Source organism: Erigeron canadensis, chromosome 3 (assembly GCF_010389155.1).
Source record: "Erigeron canadensis isolate Cc75 chromosome 3, C_canadensis_v1, whole genome shotgun sequence".
NCBI classification, from domain to species: Eukaryota; Viridiplantae; Streptophyta; class Magnoliopsida; order Asterales; family Asteraceae; genus Erigeron; species Erigeron canadensis.
This window is the reverse complement of record NC_057763.1, coordinates 47495619-47514493: the sequence shown is the minus strand read 5'-3', so window position 1 is coordinate 47514493 and position 18875 is coordinate 47495619. Positions and strand designations below refer to the sequence as shown.

The following is an 18875-nucleotide window of genomic DNA, read 5'->3' as shown; positions in this document are numbered from 1 at the left end:
TTAATCTTAAATAAAGACGTCGACATACGATTTTTATTACCTGATCCCTAAATGGCTTTTTCACAAAGTTAAATGACAACTCAAATTTATTGTTTTAATTATTTATCATATTTTTTACAAGGTATGTAATTAATGAAAATGATAAATGCCATTTAGTAAAAATCTAAAAAAGGAAAATGATGTCAACAAAACAATCAAAGGTTCTAATTCAATCTTTTTTTCATCCACCTGTTGTGATTTTTTTATAAAAGAATTTTGGTTGCTCTTTTATATTTATTGGGAGATAAAAAAAATATGTCTGGAGAATACATTACGTTCATAATTATTAAACATATTAAATAAATAAATAAAACATGGCCTAAGACCCATACCTACTTTCTCACATCTTTTAATTCTTATATTTTAATTACGTTTCGTATGCCAAAAACCGATCAAAAACCAAACCGAACCAAACCAAATATATTTTAATTTATTTTATATTTATATCATATTACATTTATATTTATCACTTATAGTTCGTAAATATGTTAATATATTTAAACTTTTTTCTTTTTAGCGTACAAATCTATATAAATCGTATGTTTTATATGAAAATGTATAATAAAATCAATTCGTTTCATAAAACTTAGATCAATTTTAACACCTAAAAAATATAACTAGCTAACAAAAAGCATCTCTATATTTTAGTTTCTATATCATTTTTATTTTCTTAACAATTGAAAGTTAAATTTAGAATATAATACATCAAAAAAGTAAATAAAAAAAGTTATTAAAAAAACGAAACCGATCCAAAACCGAACCGTAAAACTGACAAACCGAACCAAACAAAAATTGAATCCAATGGTTTTGGTTTTCTAAAAACCGAATGGATCGGTTCGGGTATCGGTTTTAGGCAAAAACCGACCCAAACCGACTCATACTCACCCTAAAGTGCTCTGACAACATTACTTCTTAGTTCTTACTGGCATATTATGGTTTTTTTTTTGTTTTTCTAAAAACATCCCATGATTATAATCTCACCTTTTACTCACTTCTTTCTTTATTAGTTTATTTCTTATTATAAACACCAAATTTCGATAAACATTTTTTTTGTAATAAAATACATTGCATTAATATTACATAAAAATCAAAAACACAAAACAATAATTAAAAAACACACTACGATATATAGAAATAAAAGACATTATGTAGAATTTTTAAAAAAGACAGTACGACTTTAACGTTGACGGTATATATGAAGAATATTAAAACCAGTCATACCAATGCAGTCCAGTCTGGTTTATTTCGTTAGAAAAATTGCAAATATTTATGTATTTGTTCAATTGAGTAGTTATTTATACCTTGACATGGAGAAACATATATTCGCGCATTCGAAATCTTCTTAGAAGTAATCGGCCGACAAAGTTGGTGCACTAGAAAAGTAATCATTCCACATACATGTCGTAGCACTAACATAATCTCGTATTAAAACCCTTTTAGTGCGCGGCAGGCTTGGACTTGAAGCCCCTTGGTTGTTTTCTTCATCATTAATAACATCGACAAGGGATCTTATGACTTCCGAGTTGAAGAGCGTATTAAATATATTGATTTGGTTCTTTTATTAATGAATAAAAATAAGTAGTTGTGGAACAGATTAGCCTACAAATATAACTACTTGGTTGAATAGCAAGTTACAACTCTATATATCAACTCTACTAACCTCAGCTGAGTACAACACGGATCCAAACTGATAGCTTTAATCATTATGAGAGTTAATGTAATGGATGCACACATTCTTTAGTTTCTAAGGCTGGCCTATATAAGCATCAACCACGCCTTAGATGTCGTCCATTGTCTTGCACGCCTCTTGGTCTAGTGGCTTCTGGTGATAGTGACATTGTACCTTTTGTTCCCCATATGCTCTACAAGGATGATCGTGCAGTCACATAATAATGGACACCTCACATAATGTTTACAATCACCAACTTGCACTCTAGAATGTCCTTTTTAATACTTATCCAAATGGGTAATGAACGAACACAAACAAAAGAACACTAATGAATATTTATAAATTAAGTATTTTTATTTAAACTTTTTCTTAAATATTTAGGTATTAATAATATATATATATACTATAAAGCAAATATTTATATTCGTAAAAATGAACATATCAAACAAATGTTCACGAACATAAATAAACTAATGTTCACGAACGACGGTTCATGAACATGAACGAACGTTCACAAACAGATTATCGAATGTTCACGAACGTAAATGAACGAACAAGAGCTTTGTTCATGTTCGTTCATTTAGCTAAACAAACGAACAAAAACGAACTTCCCGCCGAATGGTTCATGAACTGCTCTTTACAACCCTACCTAAGACTACACTTTAATTTGAATTATGAAAAAAAACCCACCCCTCCAGGACCAGAGTGTTGCATTTCGTTTCGTGTATGCAATATTTTTTATCTTCTTCCATTTTATTATTATTATTTTTATATATGTTATGTTGCAAGTGTTCTACACGTTTCTTTCCGAATGTTATGCCAGAATAATTTGCTGCTAGTCCAGAAACACACTTACACACCCACTCACCAACTCACTGCCTCTTAGTAAACTCAAGTACAAAAAAATATAATTTATAAATAAAAATAATAATAAATAACTCCTTACGCATACTAATAATAGCTTCATATCAAGGCATAGATAATCCAACTTCATAATGTTCCATATTTACATATAACGTTATTATTCATAAAATGACCTTTAGAGAAAGTCATACTGAGGCTTCTTCGGGCGAGAGTTGTCATCAAGTTTCTGGGTTGCAGAGGCAACTAGAGCTTTATGTCGTTCTGAAGCACTCTCGATGTACTCTTCAAGTGGTGGAAGAGAAGGGCCATCCTCATTTTTACGTGCTTGGCCTCTTATAACCTATCATTCACACACATTGGCAAGAGAATTGTAAGCCAGACAAATAACACCAAACAAGTTGCAACAATCACACGTTGCACATGCGTTCCACAGCATTCAGAACATAAAGTTCACCATGCTTTTAAACAAATGGTAGGCCAAAGAGCTAACCAAAGGCATTGTATATATAGAAACCAACAATTTATAACAAGAAGCAAATAGAATCTACAGAAACAATATCGGAGATAGTTGAATTATCGGTTACCTTTGATGCCCAACGTCTTTCTGCTTGTTGACACACGTCTCTAATATCCCGTCCAGACATTCTGAATTTAAAATCATATTAGTTAGAAGCAACAAACATGAGAACAAAAGTCTAGCATATACAAAAGAATACACAAAATTTTTGAATCTAGCCAACATTAATTTTCAAATGACCAGATAATTTGGACAGTGTGTGTCACAACTTTTACCTCATCGGTCTTAACGTAATTTTTTCCCCCCAAGACTCGGTCTTGATATATATTGCATTAGGGAATAGTTACATATAGCCTTACAACCTTTGATGCATTATTATCATACCCAATCCTACAAATCAACTATGCATTCATCACGCACGGTGGTTCAAATTCAAGGAGACGAATACAGGTTCTCAGCTTTACAATTCCAGCATAACCACGAGTAAGAATGTATATTTATTTCTTCAAGCTTGCACTCTTTTTCCCTCTTTTTCTTCACAAATAGCATATTCTCATCCCTTCGTTCATATGACAAATCTTGTACTTCCAAAGTTATTATCTAAACTATTCAAAAGTAGCAACAACAGCTGTTACCCAATTCCACTAGGGGCGTGATATGGAAGAGGTGAGATGTAGACAGTCATACCTCTACCCAAGGTAGAGAGACATATTTTAGATATGTGGTGAACTTTATAGTATTAATATAGACAAAATATTATATCAAAAAAGAGACATTTTACAATTTGAAGTTGAGAAGTAGTTCATTGGCTTGAAAACGTAATCGGCAGACTCATTATGGCCCCGAGGAGCATCTTTCATAAAAAAGAAAAAAGCAGAAGAAGAAATAAGATAGAAGGAAAAGTGATTTACTCTTCAGTTGCTACAGCCAGTTCAGTTAACTCCGCCTTGGCTAAATGTTTTGCATATTGACCCGCTATCTCCTGGCGAGTTTGTTGATCAGGTAGACCGAAAGTAATCATTGAGTCAAATCGGCTAAAAAATAAATGAGAACAAGTTAGAGAACTCCAAAATTAAGGCTGAAAAAACTGCTTCTCTATAAAATCAAAAACTATGCAAAAAAACAAGTAACTAGGAACCTTAACAAAGCTGGATCAAGGTCCTGTTTCCTATTGGTTGCAGCTATGACTACTACTTTTTTGTCCTGCTCAAACCCATCAATCTAAAAAAAAAAAGAGTAATGTCAATACTGCCTATGCTCTTACACTTGGAGGTTAAAACTCGACTTATAAAAGAAAGCAATTTTACCTGTCGTAATATGACAGACAAGATTCTACGAGTAGCTTCATGAGTTTCACTATCACGAGAAGTAGCGAATGAATCAACCTATATATGATCAAATAATGTTAAACAAGAAGGGAACAAATTTCTGATACAGTACTCGCAAGAGAACAATATGAATGATCTTAAAAACCAAGGTTAGTTTGCAAAAGTACCTCATCGAGGAATATGATTGCACCATTGGGAATTTCATTGGCAAGTGTAAACACTTTCCCCAACAACCTTTCACTTTCGCCAAAATATTTTGACATGATCACCTCCAATGGTACATATAACAACGGGGCACCCTGCATAAACAGCAAGATCCTTTAACAAAACACTTTACTAAGTTTTGTTGACTTTCATCCAAAACTGGACTTGAGCAAATGAGAATATCAAAGACAAGATGTACTACGCCAGAAAACAACTAGATGCATGCTCGAAAGAATAAGCATCGGCAAACATTGCAAGAGTTGCAATGGCACACGCTCACTTCAAAGAAATATGACACAAGATCCAATTGAGGTTAAAAACTTGAAATGTACAAGTTTAAGAGAAAAAGAAGCCAGCAAATCTAAGAAACTTGTCATCAATGACTAAAAAAAACAGAAAGCAATAATTGATAGGAACGAGAGTACGAGACAAACAAATTACCGCTTGATTAGCTATAACACGAGCACACGATGTCTTCCCAGTACCTGATATTAACGGAAGACAAGGAGTGAAGCACATTAGTTTAAGGTACTCAACTAAGGCAACGTAAGTAAATATACAGATGTGAGAGCAAGCTGGGGTGTAATTTATTACTTAAAATCCAAACTAATCTACATTTCAGGAATACTGGGGACATAACTGAACCTTACACAGAAAAGGCACAATCTTTTCTAGATAATAGAAATGTAAGCATATATAAAGATATATTTTTAAGAGTTTCAGCTTGTATGTATATCGTAGAATGGTGCACTAACTTGAAAACTAAACTAAAGCCATACAATATCTTATCTCAGAGCATTCATATGCGAAAGCTACCCCAAACCATTATTAGTAGCTACTAATAAAATGAAGCGAGTTGGGAGCTATTCAAGAAAGTAAAACCGCTGTAAATCTTCAAATATGATTCCAGCAAATAAATTAAATATAGAGAAAAATTGAGTTAAAATCGAGTAACCTGTTACTACATTTCAATATATTTGGCAGCTGGTAAAGAACTTGATGATAATAAAAACTTCTCATCTTCCTAGTAAAATTTCCTCATTTAGCAATTAGCATAGTTACAAACACCCAGATCATATTCATGAGAGTGCAAAAGTCACAAGATATACCTGGTGGGCCTTCAAATAGTACAGCACGGGGTCTATTTGTCTCAAATTTGCACCGTGTTCCACGAGCAATCTCGTCATAAACCTCGGGACTCTGCAGCGCCAGCAGTATTGTATCTTCTATATCTCTACGTGTAAACAGCAAAATGAAATCTCGGGTCAACAAATTTATTCCTAACAGACCCATTACCTGCTGTCTTTGGACTCATAAAATAACAGATGTATCATGTAAAACAGAACGATGAAGTTGCAATACTGTTCAAGCTTAACAAAACCACTTAAGGGTATAATACTAAATTGGAGGATTGGAAATGGGTATATATTCAAGGCTGATAATATGTTGTTTGCTCTTTCTTTATCTGCATCTTGCAACAATAAAATATAAAGACTAAAAAGAAATTCACTGTTCCCAGCCAATAGAAATATACGATTCAAAATAAGTGTCAGTGAGAGAATGGAAGGCTTCCCATTAGCTCAAGAATGACACTTGGATGAGCTTTCAATCATAACAGCTGCCCTTACTATGACAAGTCGCGGGGCTCGAAAAATGATCCAGGAGTAAATTTTCTTTTTCCTATGTTATCAGAATTACTTGGACTTGGCCCAAAAATGTAGTCCTTGTGGATGCTACTGAGGTTTTCTAAAACTTAATTTTGGTTTAAGATATCCCTTACCAGTGTTAGAAGTTGATGAAAAAAAAAAAATAGGAAACGAATTCGCATGTTATACCATATTCTAACTTTAAACTTCACGTTAATCTGCAAATTGATGTAGTTCCAGTTAGTATTTCCATTATTGATAAGAAGGTTAACATGAAGAACATGAAAGCAATATTGATCTTATGCGTAGCTGTAAAGGTCAACAGATTATTCAAGGAGTTATTCACCAATAAATCACATTGGAGTTATATCCTTAATTAACTATTTTGGCTATGACATTAACCAATACCTGATGTTATTTTGCATCAGGATGGAATCATAAGATGATTAAGCCAGAATCCTTGTCTATTGGATTTCTAACCGCAGCTGAAGAAAGTTTAAATTAAACGTTTTTCTATGTCTTTTTTTTTTTTTTTTTTTTTTGAACGGCATTCTAATCTACTTCTACTCCTAAATTACATGTATGCCTGGAAATCAGGACTCTCGAAAAACAACTATCAATCCACCCTCACAAATATGAGAAGTGGGATTCGAACCCAGGTGAATCCTCCCAAGGTCAAAGACCTTACCAATGGGCCACCAACCCCGTTGGCAGACGGCATTCTAATCTACTTCTACTCCTAAATTACATGTATGCCTGAAAATCAGGACTCTTGAAAAATAACTATCAATCCACCCTCACAAACGTTTTTCTATGTCTGCAGCTGACATATAAAAGTTATGTTCAGAATAGTCTACTAAACGCTAGGCTAACAGATATTATGTTTGTCGGAAAACTCAAGAGTGTTAGTTAATACTGATCTCATGAGTAGTGCCTAAACAGTCCATTTATGCTGGTCGAAACATATCCAATTTATGCGACAGAAAAAACGTAAGAGTAAAAGAAAGAATTAACAAAGGCAAGTTTCTTGTTTTTACACTACAATCTTCTAGTAAGTTCCATACCTTTTCTGCTGATTATATCCAGCAATGTTTTCCCATGATATCTCAGACTTTGAGTACTCAATTTTGGGCTCATTGAGACCATAGATCTTTACGCCCATACCTTCTAGACTGGTCACTGACTTATCCATCGATGGTGTACGTGCAGTATCTTCTCTCTTACCAGAGATCCTACTCTGTCCCACTCCTGCCATTTTTAACACGGATACTAAAGCATCCAGCTCCTCATCGGTAAAGCTCCCTTGCTTCATGAACTCCATTTCCTGCATGAGTTTTATCACAGACTTTAGTCTTGTTCAGAGACTTACGAGACAAGAATATATCTAATTCCTGCGGGGATCAATAGCAGTATTTTATACAGGAGTTGCAAAGTCAATAAATGTTAACAGAATTTATGTAATGTTCCCAGCAAAATATTGAATTTATTTGGTGTAATGGAAGATTAAAAAAAAAAACAGAAGCATCAAATTACCTGTAACTTTCTAAGAGGCACATATGATTATAGCTACTGGGAGGCCAAGCAGTTATAACACAAGTAAAATTTAAAAAAAATTATTATTTCCAATATTGAAAGAAAATAATCATATGCTCTTCAGTCCAACTTTAGGATTAAGTGGCTATTTTTTTTTTTTTTTATCCCACTACAAACTGTTTCAAAAATTTGTGATGAAGCAACACGGGATAACAAAATTTCAAGCACACTTAAATTGTGTACATCAAATATATATATAGTAAAGACTAACCAGTAACCACAAAATAGCATACATAGTAAAAAGAGAAAAGGTGTAAAGTTAAAGAGATTGGAGGTAACTGGTTTATCGGAACTAATGAGTGAACGGAAGAGCAGGATGCAAAGATCTCCATCATTTGGATTTGCATCAGACTTGGCCTTATCCTGGAGGGCTAAGGGTGGACGGTTGAGTGTTAACTGCCATGCAACACCACTGGGATGGAAGAAGACAAACAATCATGAGTAGCAAGCACCACTTGCAACAGATTCACAAAATGATAATTATAGTTTAGATGACATGTTCCTAGGAAGGAGTAACATGAAGCTCCGAAATAAATAAATAAAAAAAAAAGGCAGACACACCTATCCCAAGCACGCAGGGTCATATCTGAACCTGTTGCCCGGTCGTCAAGTTTGACCCCAAGATTTGCAACAATGTTTGAGATCAAAAGTGCAATTTCACAGGTAGGGGGAATCTGGAACTTGATTGTAACCTAAATGAATGAAACACAAGATGTTCATCATAATATAGAGGGAGTAAAGTAAGAGTTGCCAATATCAGAATTAGAATCATAATAATAATAATAATAGTAGTAGTAGTGGAAAGAACCTTTTGGCCCTTGACAGCAACAGTAAAGGGAGGATAAGAACCATAATGCAATCCTTGGGTTTTAAGGAGGTGTTCCAGTCGAAGTCTTTCCTTTTTGGCAATTGCCTCCATATCAACTACTACAACCGGTGGGGGGTAGTGGTGGTTTAGGCTCAGCCTCAGCCCCACCCCCACCCCCACCCTGCTGAATCAATCAAAATGAATGGAATTTTTTTTTTTTTATAATAAAAATCCTAATTAAATTAATAAAAACAGAATAACCTCAATTAGGTACCTCAGCAGGAGGAGGATCTTCTGCATAGGCTACTAGGCCAAACCCGAAAAACCCCCCGGCTACCATTACCATACCAGGTACAAAATTCATGTTTTCGGAACTCAACAATTTCTTCTGTCCTCCTCCTGCTGCTGCTGCTGTTTCCATCCATCAACATATAATAATTTTTAATAATTGGAATTACTATATCATCATATAATTTAATAATAAAAACAAAGCGAAAGATACTTGTTGTTGTTGATGTAAGGTAAGAGAAAGAAGAAGAAGAGGGTAGAATTGGAGAGTGGGTTTTAGGAAATGCTGCTGCAATTGTACGGCATCTCTTTATTATTGCAGCTGCTGCTGAAGAAGAAGAAGAAGCCGCCATTTACTTTCTCGATCTCCCTCCTTCCTTCCTTGTTTCTAGCAGAAACCATCCCATGATCAGTGGTTTAATTTGGGCTTTCTTGGATTGGACTTATTACTCATGATGGGCTCATCATTGTTCCCCTCCCACTCCTACCTATGACCCGAAACCAAAATCTTTTAATACATCAAACTTTTTTTTACCCATATTCAAATTTTATATGTATTTAGCCCTGTCCCTGATACAGATATACTCCTTTAAGTGGTTATATTTTTGGATTCCAAGTTTTTGAAATTGTTTGCATTCATAGCTTTAATCCCCCCTATATATTATTTTGGACATAAATGTGATCTTATCACCTAGGTACGTTGTAAGATTTATCTATCATAGCCCAAGGGATTCAAATATTATTTTACATCATCATAAACTAACCATATAAAAGTTATGTTTAACAAGTTGGAATACATTCATTCCCTTCTTTTATATATACGAGTCATATGTTTGCACGATCCAGTGGTGATGGTGGTAGTGGCGGCAGGTGGTGGGGCAACAATGGTGGTTATTATAAAAGTAATTGATGTTAATGAAGGTATAGCGTTGTTTTTTTAAGAATTTATATTGTAAATTATTTTAACAATGGTATTATAGATATATTAGGGTATTATAGATTTATTAAGTAAAAATCTTTAAATAATGAATAAAGAATATGAGTATTTTAAGTAGTTCAATTGCTTAGATGAGATTTTTTGGGATGAATTCCGTTTTTATTAGGAATTATAAATTTATAGATAATGATATATGTACTATGAAGATGATGGATTTACACATATGAGCTTTCAAATTTTCTTCTAACGTTAGATTATTTTTCTATCATCATCAAGAATTAAAGCCCATTCGAACAACTAATCTTTAAGAGAATGCTAAAATTAAAACAAATTACCTAACTAGTTAATACTAATCTTTTTAAGGGAATGCTAAAATTACAATAAGTTTAACCATCCATACAATTAAACAGTTTTATACTAGATTTTAGACCCGTGTCCAACACTGGACACGAGTTTTACGATATTATCAATATAAGATTTTCATACTTTTAAGTCATAAAAACTTATAATTTTGAAGAAATACGGTTCTAAGTGTTATATTTGCAGTACAATAATCATATGTTTGTCACTGTAATGATTAGCCTAGACATATTGATGGAATTGTTTGTCGTAGTCATTCCACAAGCCACATGCTATATATAATAATTTCTTCATTATAAAATATTTTGAAACCAGTTATATTCATAATGTGATATTATTATGAAAGATAATTAAGAATTAAAATATAAACATATTTGTGATCCAGTACTTGACATTCAATTATATGTATTTAATCATGATGCGCGTCCATAATACGCATAGGTTTATTTTCAATCACTTGTTCTATGATAATATAATAACAATTAAGATTGTTTTTATATTATTTGATAACAATTAAAACTCTTGATTTGAGTGACAACTGTAACATTAAACATTAATATGTAAAACTAATATATAAAAAGGAGAAAATTATGTACTTTTTTTTATTGAGAGATAAAATGAATCTTGAATGTAGTTTATATTGATTTGGATTTAGGATTCAAATAACCATTTGTTGTCGATCGTGTTTGGGATATGTATCTAGAGTTCACATTGTATTTATATCAAATATTAAACTAAATATTAATATTTATAATTATAAAAATCTAATATAGTATTTGTTAATAAGTCGTTAGGTTTTGAAATAATTTTTTGTAGAAAATATTTCATATGTTAAAGTTTTATAATTTAATTAAATGATTATAAATTTTAAAAAATTCTCTTAAGTTGATGGCTAAAAATAAATATAAATTAAGTATTCATGGCTAAAAAGTGTAAATTATTAATGAAAAATAAAAAAGTGTAAATTAATGAGACTTTTTCTACAAATTAATATAAATACTAATATAATAATATATTTGAATAATGATTATTAGGATTTTTAATTTGTAGTTTATCTAAATGATGACATTATCAAAAGTCAATTTGATGAAATTGAGCGATGTGATTGGTTAATAAGTCATTAGTTCAACTGTCTTATAGTATATACTAGATTTTAGACCCGTGTCCAACACTTGATACGAGACTTACGACATTATTAATATTAGGTATTAATACATTATACATATAACTCATAAAAACTTATAAGTTCAAAGTTGAAGACATAAGTGGATATGAAGTGTTCAATTCAAATGCCAAGATTCCAAGAATGTTAAGTTAATAGAAAGAAAAACTAATGTAATAAAAGAACATTGGAAGGATATACCCTCCTTTATCATTTGAAAGATTTCTTTATGGAAGAAATTTGTTGTAGTGTTTTTTGTCTTTTCATCTTTATCACATATTAACACCTTAAAATCCTTATCGACTTAACTCGAGATACTGCAATGTAGAATTGTTCGTGTGTAAAAACCGGACTTTGTAGATAGAAACCGATTTTTAATAACATTGTAAAATTAATTATTTTAGTTTTTTGGTTTTTTAACATGAAATAAAATTATGTAAAAAACTAAATGATAACATCAATGAGAGTCAATTAGATGAAATCGAGCGATATGATTGGTTAATAAGTCATTAGTTCAACTATTTTTTAGTATATATTAAAATTAAAATAGTATAATTACTATTAAAATCTTAATATATTTACATTAAATTTAATTTGTTTTTAATTAATTATATATATATATATATAGGACTATTTGATTGGAAAGTCACTCAACTTGTTACAAATACCTTTTTTAAGGTTCAAACAAAAAAGTTTTCTCTTATGGGGAACAAAACCGGCTAAAATATCTTTGTGGGGTCTAGAAACAAGTTACCAGTCACTTTGCTTCTTTTTTTTCAATTTGCATTCAAAAAAACAAAAAAGTTTATTCCATGTCATCTCATCATCAACATCACAACATCAACAAAGAGCTAAAGAGAGAATACAAAGAAAAAAATCGAAAAATGAAAATACATATCATAAGGTCAATAATTTGATGGCCAGAAAAAGGGTCACCGAAGATGGGTTATAGCCGACATTTCTGACAAACAATCTTCCACCAATAACATCTTCATCACTTTCGCCTTCACCTTCACCTTCACCACTACTAATTCCACCATACTCATCACCACAATCTTCCACCCGGCCATAACCACCTCCACCATTTTCGGTGATATTTAACTAACCTCAATATGATAGTAATATAAGCATAATGATTCCTGCTTTAAGTAACCAAATTAGACTTTGGAATGATTCCTACCAGTGATTTCGTCTTCGATATCATTACCAAACTTCTTTGAAATTCCAAAATTTAATAGCTTTTCCCCATACCTTATCCGTTTATGCTCCTAAGATTTCAATGGTGCTATTATTTCGAGAAAAGGTTATTTATATAGTGTTTTGATGTGTACTCCGTTTTCCGACGAGGTGGGCGGCGGATCGGCGGTGGGGTGGTCGGAATCAAAAAAGAAAGTGAAAAAGGAGAAGAGTCTTTATTACTTAATCATTTTTCAATTAAAGACTAATTGATATTTGTTTGTTGGAAATTTGAATTAGGAATTCATATCACAATCAAGTTTTTTTGGTATTTCGACCACACCTACTATTTGCAGCGATAGTCGCTGCAAATAGTGCGGCCCCCTGTCTGTAATGGCAAATTTGGCAAAAAATAGCGGGCCTCTGTCGGTAATCGCTATAAATAGTTGGATATGGACAAAAACACCACTATTTGCAGCGATAATCGCTGCAAATAGTCTGGTTTAATTACCAAAAAAGTGGTCGGGATACCAGTCGCCTTTGAATTTGGTGTAAATGTGTTCAGATGTATCAACTCGAGATTTCGATCCAGATATTTTCTTTGTTTTCTTATACCACCGTGAATATATATTCATATTTATATTAAATGGGTCTTAAATTTATACACATGGCTGCCATGTAAGCAATTACCCAATACACATCAGCATCTAGCCGGTACAGACCCAATAAAGACATTTTAGCCGGTTTTGTTCCTCACAATAGAGAACTTTTTTGTTTGAACCCCGAAAAAGGTATTTGTGACAAGTTGAGTGACTTTCCAATCAAATAACCCATATATATATGATAGAACATATTATTGGATATATATTAGTTATTCTTATATTTGATTATTATATTAAAATTATAGGGTAAAAAATGTAAATTGGATATATATTAGTTATTATTTTATTGGATAAATATTAACTATTATTCTATCGGATATATATTAGCTACTATTATATTTATTTATTATATTAAAATTATCGAGTAAAAAGTGCAAATTTGTGATGGAAAACAAAATAGTGTAAATTAAAGTCAAAATTGAAAACAAAAGTCAACATTAAGAAATCGAGAGTTATGATTGGTCGATAAGTTATTAGAGCAACCATACTTTAGTATAATCTCTTATATAAATAAAATAAGATTCTTATGACATCATTATTTTTTAAATAATGCTTACTTGTTACTATTACACTTATTTAAATCAAGTTTATCTTTTTTATCTTTTTGATTTATGACATCATTATATTTAAAGTTTAAATTATTTTCTAACTGATTTATAATTTATGTCTTTTTCTAACGTAAGCCCAATGTAAATTAAAATGTAATTATTTAATTTATTTTTTTCAGATTTTTTTTTTTTAATTTACTTATGATACTAAACTTTCCTTCTTTAAGTTTATTTTATTTTTATTTTTTTTATTTATGATGTCATTTTTTATAGAAAAAAAAAATTAAGTTCTTATGTTCTTTAGAAAACTCTAACAATTTATACATGGTCCTTTAAATTTTCATCATTTAAATAATTTAATGATGATAGATTTTTAAATTATCTATATATTATGCAAGTTAATAAGCTAATTATATCTATACTCATTTATAAATATTATCACACCCTTCATTTTTAGAGATAGTTACATACGGAATTACTAAAATACCCTTAATAAACACCCATGATGGAAAAGGTTTTTATGAAAAACCAAATTTGTCCTTAATGAATTAATTTATGCTCTAAAACTTTATTTTAATAATCAACACTTTAAGTCTTTATCTTCTAAAAAATTTCCACTATCATAATTACATAAACCTTCACCACTTGACACCGCCACCACCACCAATAGTACCATCACCGACACCACTAGACCGTCTTCCCCACCACCGCCATCGCATTGCTCAGGTACCATGCTCTTATATTCGAAATTTAAGGTATACTATTTCGAGATTATGAGTATGGTTGAACTATCTCATAGTTCTTAGAAATCGACGTAATTTAATATTACAAAATTTTTATTAATAAGCCCGGGTTGAACCCGGGTTATTAGCTAGTAAAAGATTAAGATAAGATTATACACTTATACAATACATCTGTTATTATAAATGTCCAAAATTTATTGTATACTTATCAATTTCTAAATCTTTATAATAATATGATGATATCCGAGCAAATAATTTATGAGTTTGTATGTCAAGATATTATACTCCACATATTTAATTAATTTACTTACAAAGTCGTTGTATGATCCAAAAAGACAGAAAATAAAGTAGAAAGAGACAGATTTATACAGCTTGAAAAAAGCTACTCGTCCTTTCAATTACTAATAATGTAAAAGTAAGAACTAAGAAGATGATAAGTCTTCCAAACTAAATATCATAATAATTTTTTAAAGATGATATGTGTTATGTATATATTTTCTTTTTTAATATTGTCTCTTAATATTTCTATATGTCATCATTTTATAGTTAAAAAAATTATTATATTTATTAAAAAGATTAATCATTTCCTATAAATGTAATTGAAAATATATACCCCTAGTTTACATACATATATATTAATGTACATTAAAAGTACTGCAATGTAAATCTTATAAGAGAACATTTCCACACAAAGAAAATAATAATAATAAAAAGAAAATTTAAAATTAAAGAGAAAAAAAGAAAAAGTCAAAATACTTTTTTGGTAAACAAACTCCTAAAATTAAACAACCCAGTAGCTCCACCTTCACCGGCGGTTACATTCAGCGGCGTTACATCATCGTTCCCTCCAGAGACACGTCCAGCAATGATATTAACATCACGCCGACAACTCATACGTTGCCGGTAATCAATACACGTAGGCACATCTATATTCAACACTTTACCATTTGCCCGGGCGCCGGCGGTGGCTGGACGTGAACATTTCTCGGCGGTGTTCCGTACAAGGGTATCATGTAAACTCCGGCTCTGACCCAACCGTTTAGCTTGCCAAACCGGACTGCTCCGACCCAAATGAAGCCCACCGGGGCGACCCGGACTATTAGGCCATTTCCGGTACTTATCGCCGGTTGAGTTGCTTCTTGAACACGGGGCGCTACTAACCTTCCGGTTTCCGACCACCATCCTTGGCTTACTTGTCGTGCCCGCCGATCTGCTTCTTGAGAAAGGCCATAGATTTATATTGAGCTCGGCCGTACCGACAGCGGCGGCGGATTTTCTATCTTTGTTTTTCTTTTTGTTTTCAGCATCATGATGATGTTTTTTCTTGAAAATGTCTTTCCATCTTTTAGATGTGGTTGGCTTGAGGTCGGATCCGGGTGCTTCTTCTTCTTCTTCTTCTTCTGTAATCGTATGCTCAAGTGGTGGGTGGTCTTCGGTGGTGAGACGGTGAAGGGGGAGAAGGATGCCGCCGGAGAATAATTCGTCGGCGGAATGAAGGGTGGTTTGTTGGGAAAAACAAGTAGAGAACTCAAATTCAGGTGAAGCAGCACTGCTACTGCTGTTGCTTCTTATTATCATGTCATTATTATTATTATTATTATTATTATTATTATTATTATTATTATTGTTATTATTATTTTCCATTTCTATCTGCATTTGTGTTGAAGAGAGACAGAGAGAGAATATGAAAATAGAGTATGGATAGAGATGTGAAATAAAAAGGAGTGGTTGATTTCGGTGCTCCACATCAATGGGGTTGTTCTCATTATTAAAATTAAAATATTACTCGTATCAAACTATCACTATTATATTAAGGGTACTCACTATTAAAGTTATGCCCGATTGCCCGCATAATGCAGCTGCGGTAGTAATGATAGCGGAGGTGGTGGTGACAGTAATGAAAGCGACGATAGTGGTAAATGTAAAACTAATTGATGTTAATTGTGGTATTGTAATTATTTTAAGTGTTGTGAGATCTATACTTTAAATTATTTCATTAAAAGTATTATATGTATATTAGATGGAGATATTTAAAACAGTGAATAAAGAAGAAACATATTTTTTGTTTTTCAAAGGCCAAAATTTTAAGGGGAATAAATGGCTGGTTGTTTTATTAGAACGTATAGATAGTGTAAAAATATCCCGGCACTATCTTTTTAAGCAATTTCCATCTTTATCTTTAACTTTTTGTCAAAATTATCCGTGTGGTTTGTATTTCGCTATTTTGTCCCTCACGTGAAAATCGCATGAGGGACACTTTTGTTATTTCGCCTCTAATTTTTTTCCTTCACTTTTTCAATCTCTATGTTTATATATATATATATATAAAACAGTAGGAATCCTAACTTTCTAAAACCATCTACATTAATTCAAAATATCTTTAGACTTTGCCACGTAAGATTTTTTTTACGTGTCACCTTCATATTTTTTTCAACAATATATATTTATTAGATATATAATAAATAAAAATATAATAAAATAATACAGATATATCAAAAAAAAAAAAATTAGGCAAAGATATTATCGTATCTTACAAATCTAGACAATATATATTCAAATATATTTATTGATATAACCTAAACCTAAATTTATAAATTCTTAGGCCTTTTTCTATTCGAAACCAAGGCAAAGAAACTAAATAAATTGGTTTGTTATTCCAACCGCAAAAGCAAAGTCAAGAGGATTGTCGTGATGATAAGTTTCTTTCATTTATGAATTCAAAATAATATTTTTTTAATGATATGAATTTTTTTTATATTTTATATAATTAATCTTAAATGTTATGATTTTTTTTATATAAATCATAATTATAATATGTGTTTTTAGAGGTACTCTTGGGTTTTTTTAAAAGATTCTTATAACATGATTTGCTTTCTATAGAGTAGATAGTTTTGTTCTATTATTCATTTTTACGTGTATTTTGAACTATCTATTATTATAATTCCTCACACATTACAACATATGATTTTATCCTATGTTTAATTTCTATATTTATTTTGACAATATGTTTGAAAAAATTCTAAAATTTGATAAGATATTCAAACCTATTTACTAATTATAATTGCATATCTTTGAGTTTTATATAATTTATAAAAATTTAGTAAATTAATTAAAGAATGAATGGACTTTTCATAATAATTATATTACATAAACATCAAAGAACTCATGAAATGAAGAATAAATATATCATTTTTCTTTTTAACATATTTAGTTGAGCATTAGTTTTTCCATATCATAAATATAAACAACTAATAAATTTTATTTCTAATTTTGTCTTCATAAATATAAAAAAACACTTTAACTGAATTTTATTGATTGTTAATATTAATATTGAAAAGTTTGACAAATCAATTAAACAGCCGTGCATCGTGCGAGTAAAAAACCTTTTATATATATAAATTATTATCAAAATTTAACTATATGCAAGCTAAAAAGCTTATCAACAAAAAAAAAAAATAGCCAAAAAATAATCCTGAAAGATGTTAATAAGGTAATTAAAAAAAAAATAGATGTTTCATCCAAAAAGTCGAGTTTACATGGATGTTTAGCTAACAGAAACTCTCTACTTGTCCTACACATGTGTAGGATGAACGTGATGGGGAAAAAAAATTAAATTTAAAAAGTCTTCAAAAGTATATCGAATTGCATCTCTAATGTAAGAGGACGAAATTTTAAGACTCCCCATGTTTTTTTTTTTCGTCTAACAATGTACGATTTATGAGATAAAAGTTTTTTAGTGAATTATATATTTTTTTATTTAAAAAGAGGAGAGAGAAAGAGAGAGAGTTGGACAAGTTTTTCATAACGACAATCGTACCTTTCCTGATCTTGATAAATGAAGTGCTAAGATTGGTTATCGCATTCTTTATTTTTTTTAGTGGTTCTCAAAATAACTCACCCCTAATATTAAATATATAAAAATAAAAAATTAAGAAAAGTCAAAATTGAAAACTTAATAAATCAGGAGACGTGATTGATTAATAAGCTATTAGATCAATTGTACTTTAGTATAATAAATGAAACTTTTTTTATATCATTGTGTTTCTAGCAGTAACGTACTGCTCCTCAAGCATAGTATTCATGTACACTTCTAAATCTATTTATATTTTTCACGTATGTTATAATATCATTCCCTAAAATCACAATAACTTTACCTATAAAGTTGAGAGCATTTCAACCATTAGATTGAAATCAAGGGTTAAGATTCAAAAATCAAGTTTGAATCTTGGCCCTTGATTTCAATCCAATGGTTGAAATGCTCTTAACTTTATAGGTAAAGTTATTATAACTTGAGGGAATCTTAATCCATGTTATAATATCATTCTTATGAG

The 18875-nt window shown here is 31.1% G+C and overlaps 2 protein-coding genes across 3 annotated transcripts; both read right to left on the bottom strand.

Annotated features, from left to right (window-relative positions):
• Positions 1–2604: 2604 nt before the first annotated feature.
• Positions 2605–9348, bottom strand: LOC122592992 (outer mitochondrial transmembrane helix translocase). Of its 2 annotated transcripts, none has more exons than XM_043765322.1 (14): positions 9171–9348; positions 8943–9079; positions 8669–8852; positions 8422–8552; positions 8140–8272; positions 7332–7591; positions 5731–5855; positions 5063–5106; positions 4585–4716; positions 4397–4474; positions 4228–4310; positions 4001–4123; positions 3157–3217; positions 2605–2912 (listed from the first exon to the last, which is right to left on the bottom strand). In XM_043765322.1, the coding sequence occupies exons 2-14, from the start codon at positions 8966–8968 to the stop codon at positions 2748–2750; spliced, it is 1545 nt and encodes a 514-aa protein (XP_043621257.1). In that variant the 5' UTR covers positions 8969–9079; positions 9171–9348; the 3' UTR covers positions 2605–2747. The 2 variants fall into 2 exon arrangements, with proteins under 2 accessions (XP_043621257.1, XP_043621258.1); XM_043765323.1 differs by having other exon boundaries at positions 8669–8849.
• Positions 9349–15196: 5848 nt separating this feature from the next.
• On the bottom strand, positions 15197–16293 carry LOC122593224 (phosphatidylinositol 3-kinase 3). The gene has a single exon (XM_043765606.1). It carries the CDS (start codon positions 16198–16200, stop codon positions 15292–15294), a length of 909 nt encoding a protein of 302 aa, XP_043621541.1. The 5' UTR covers positions 16201–16293; the 3' UTR covers positions 15197–15291.
• Between the last annotated feature and the right edge of the window lie 2582 nt (positions 16294–18875).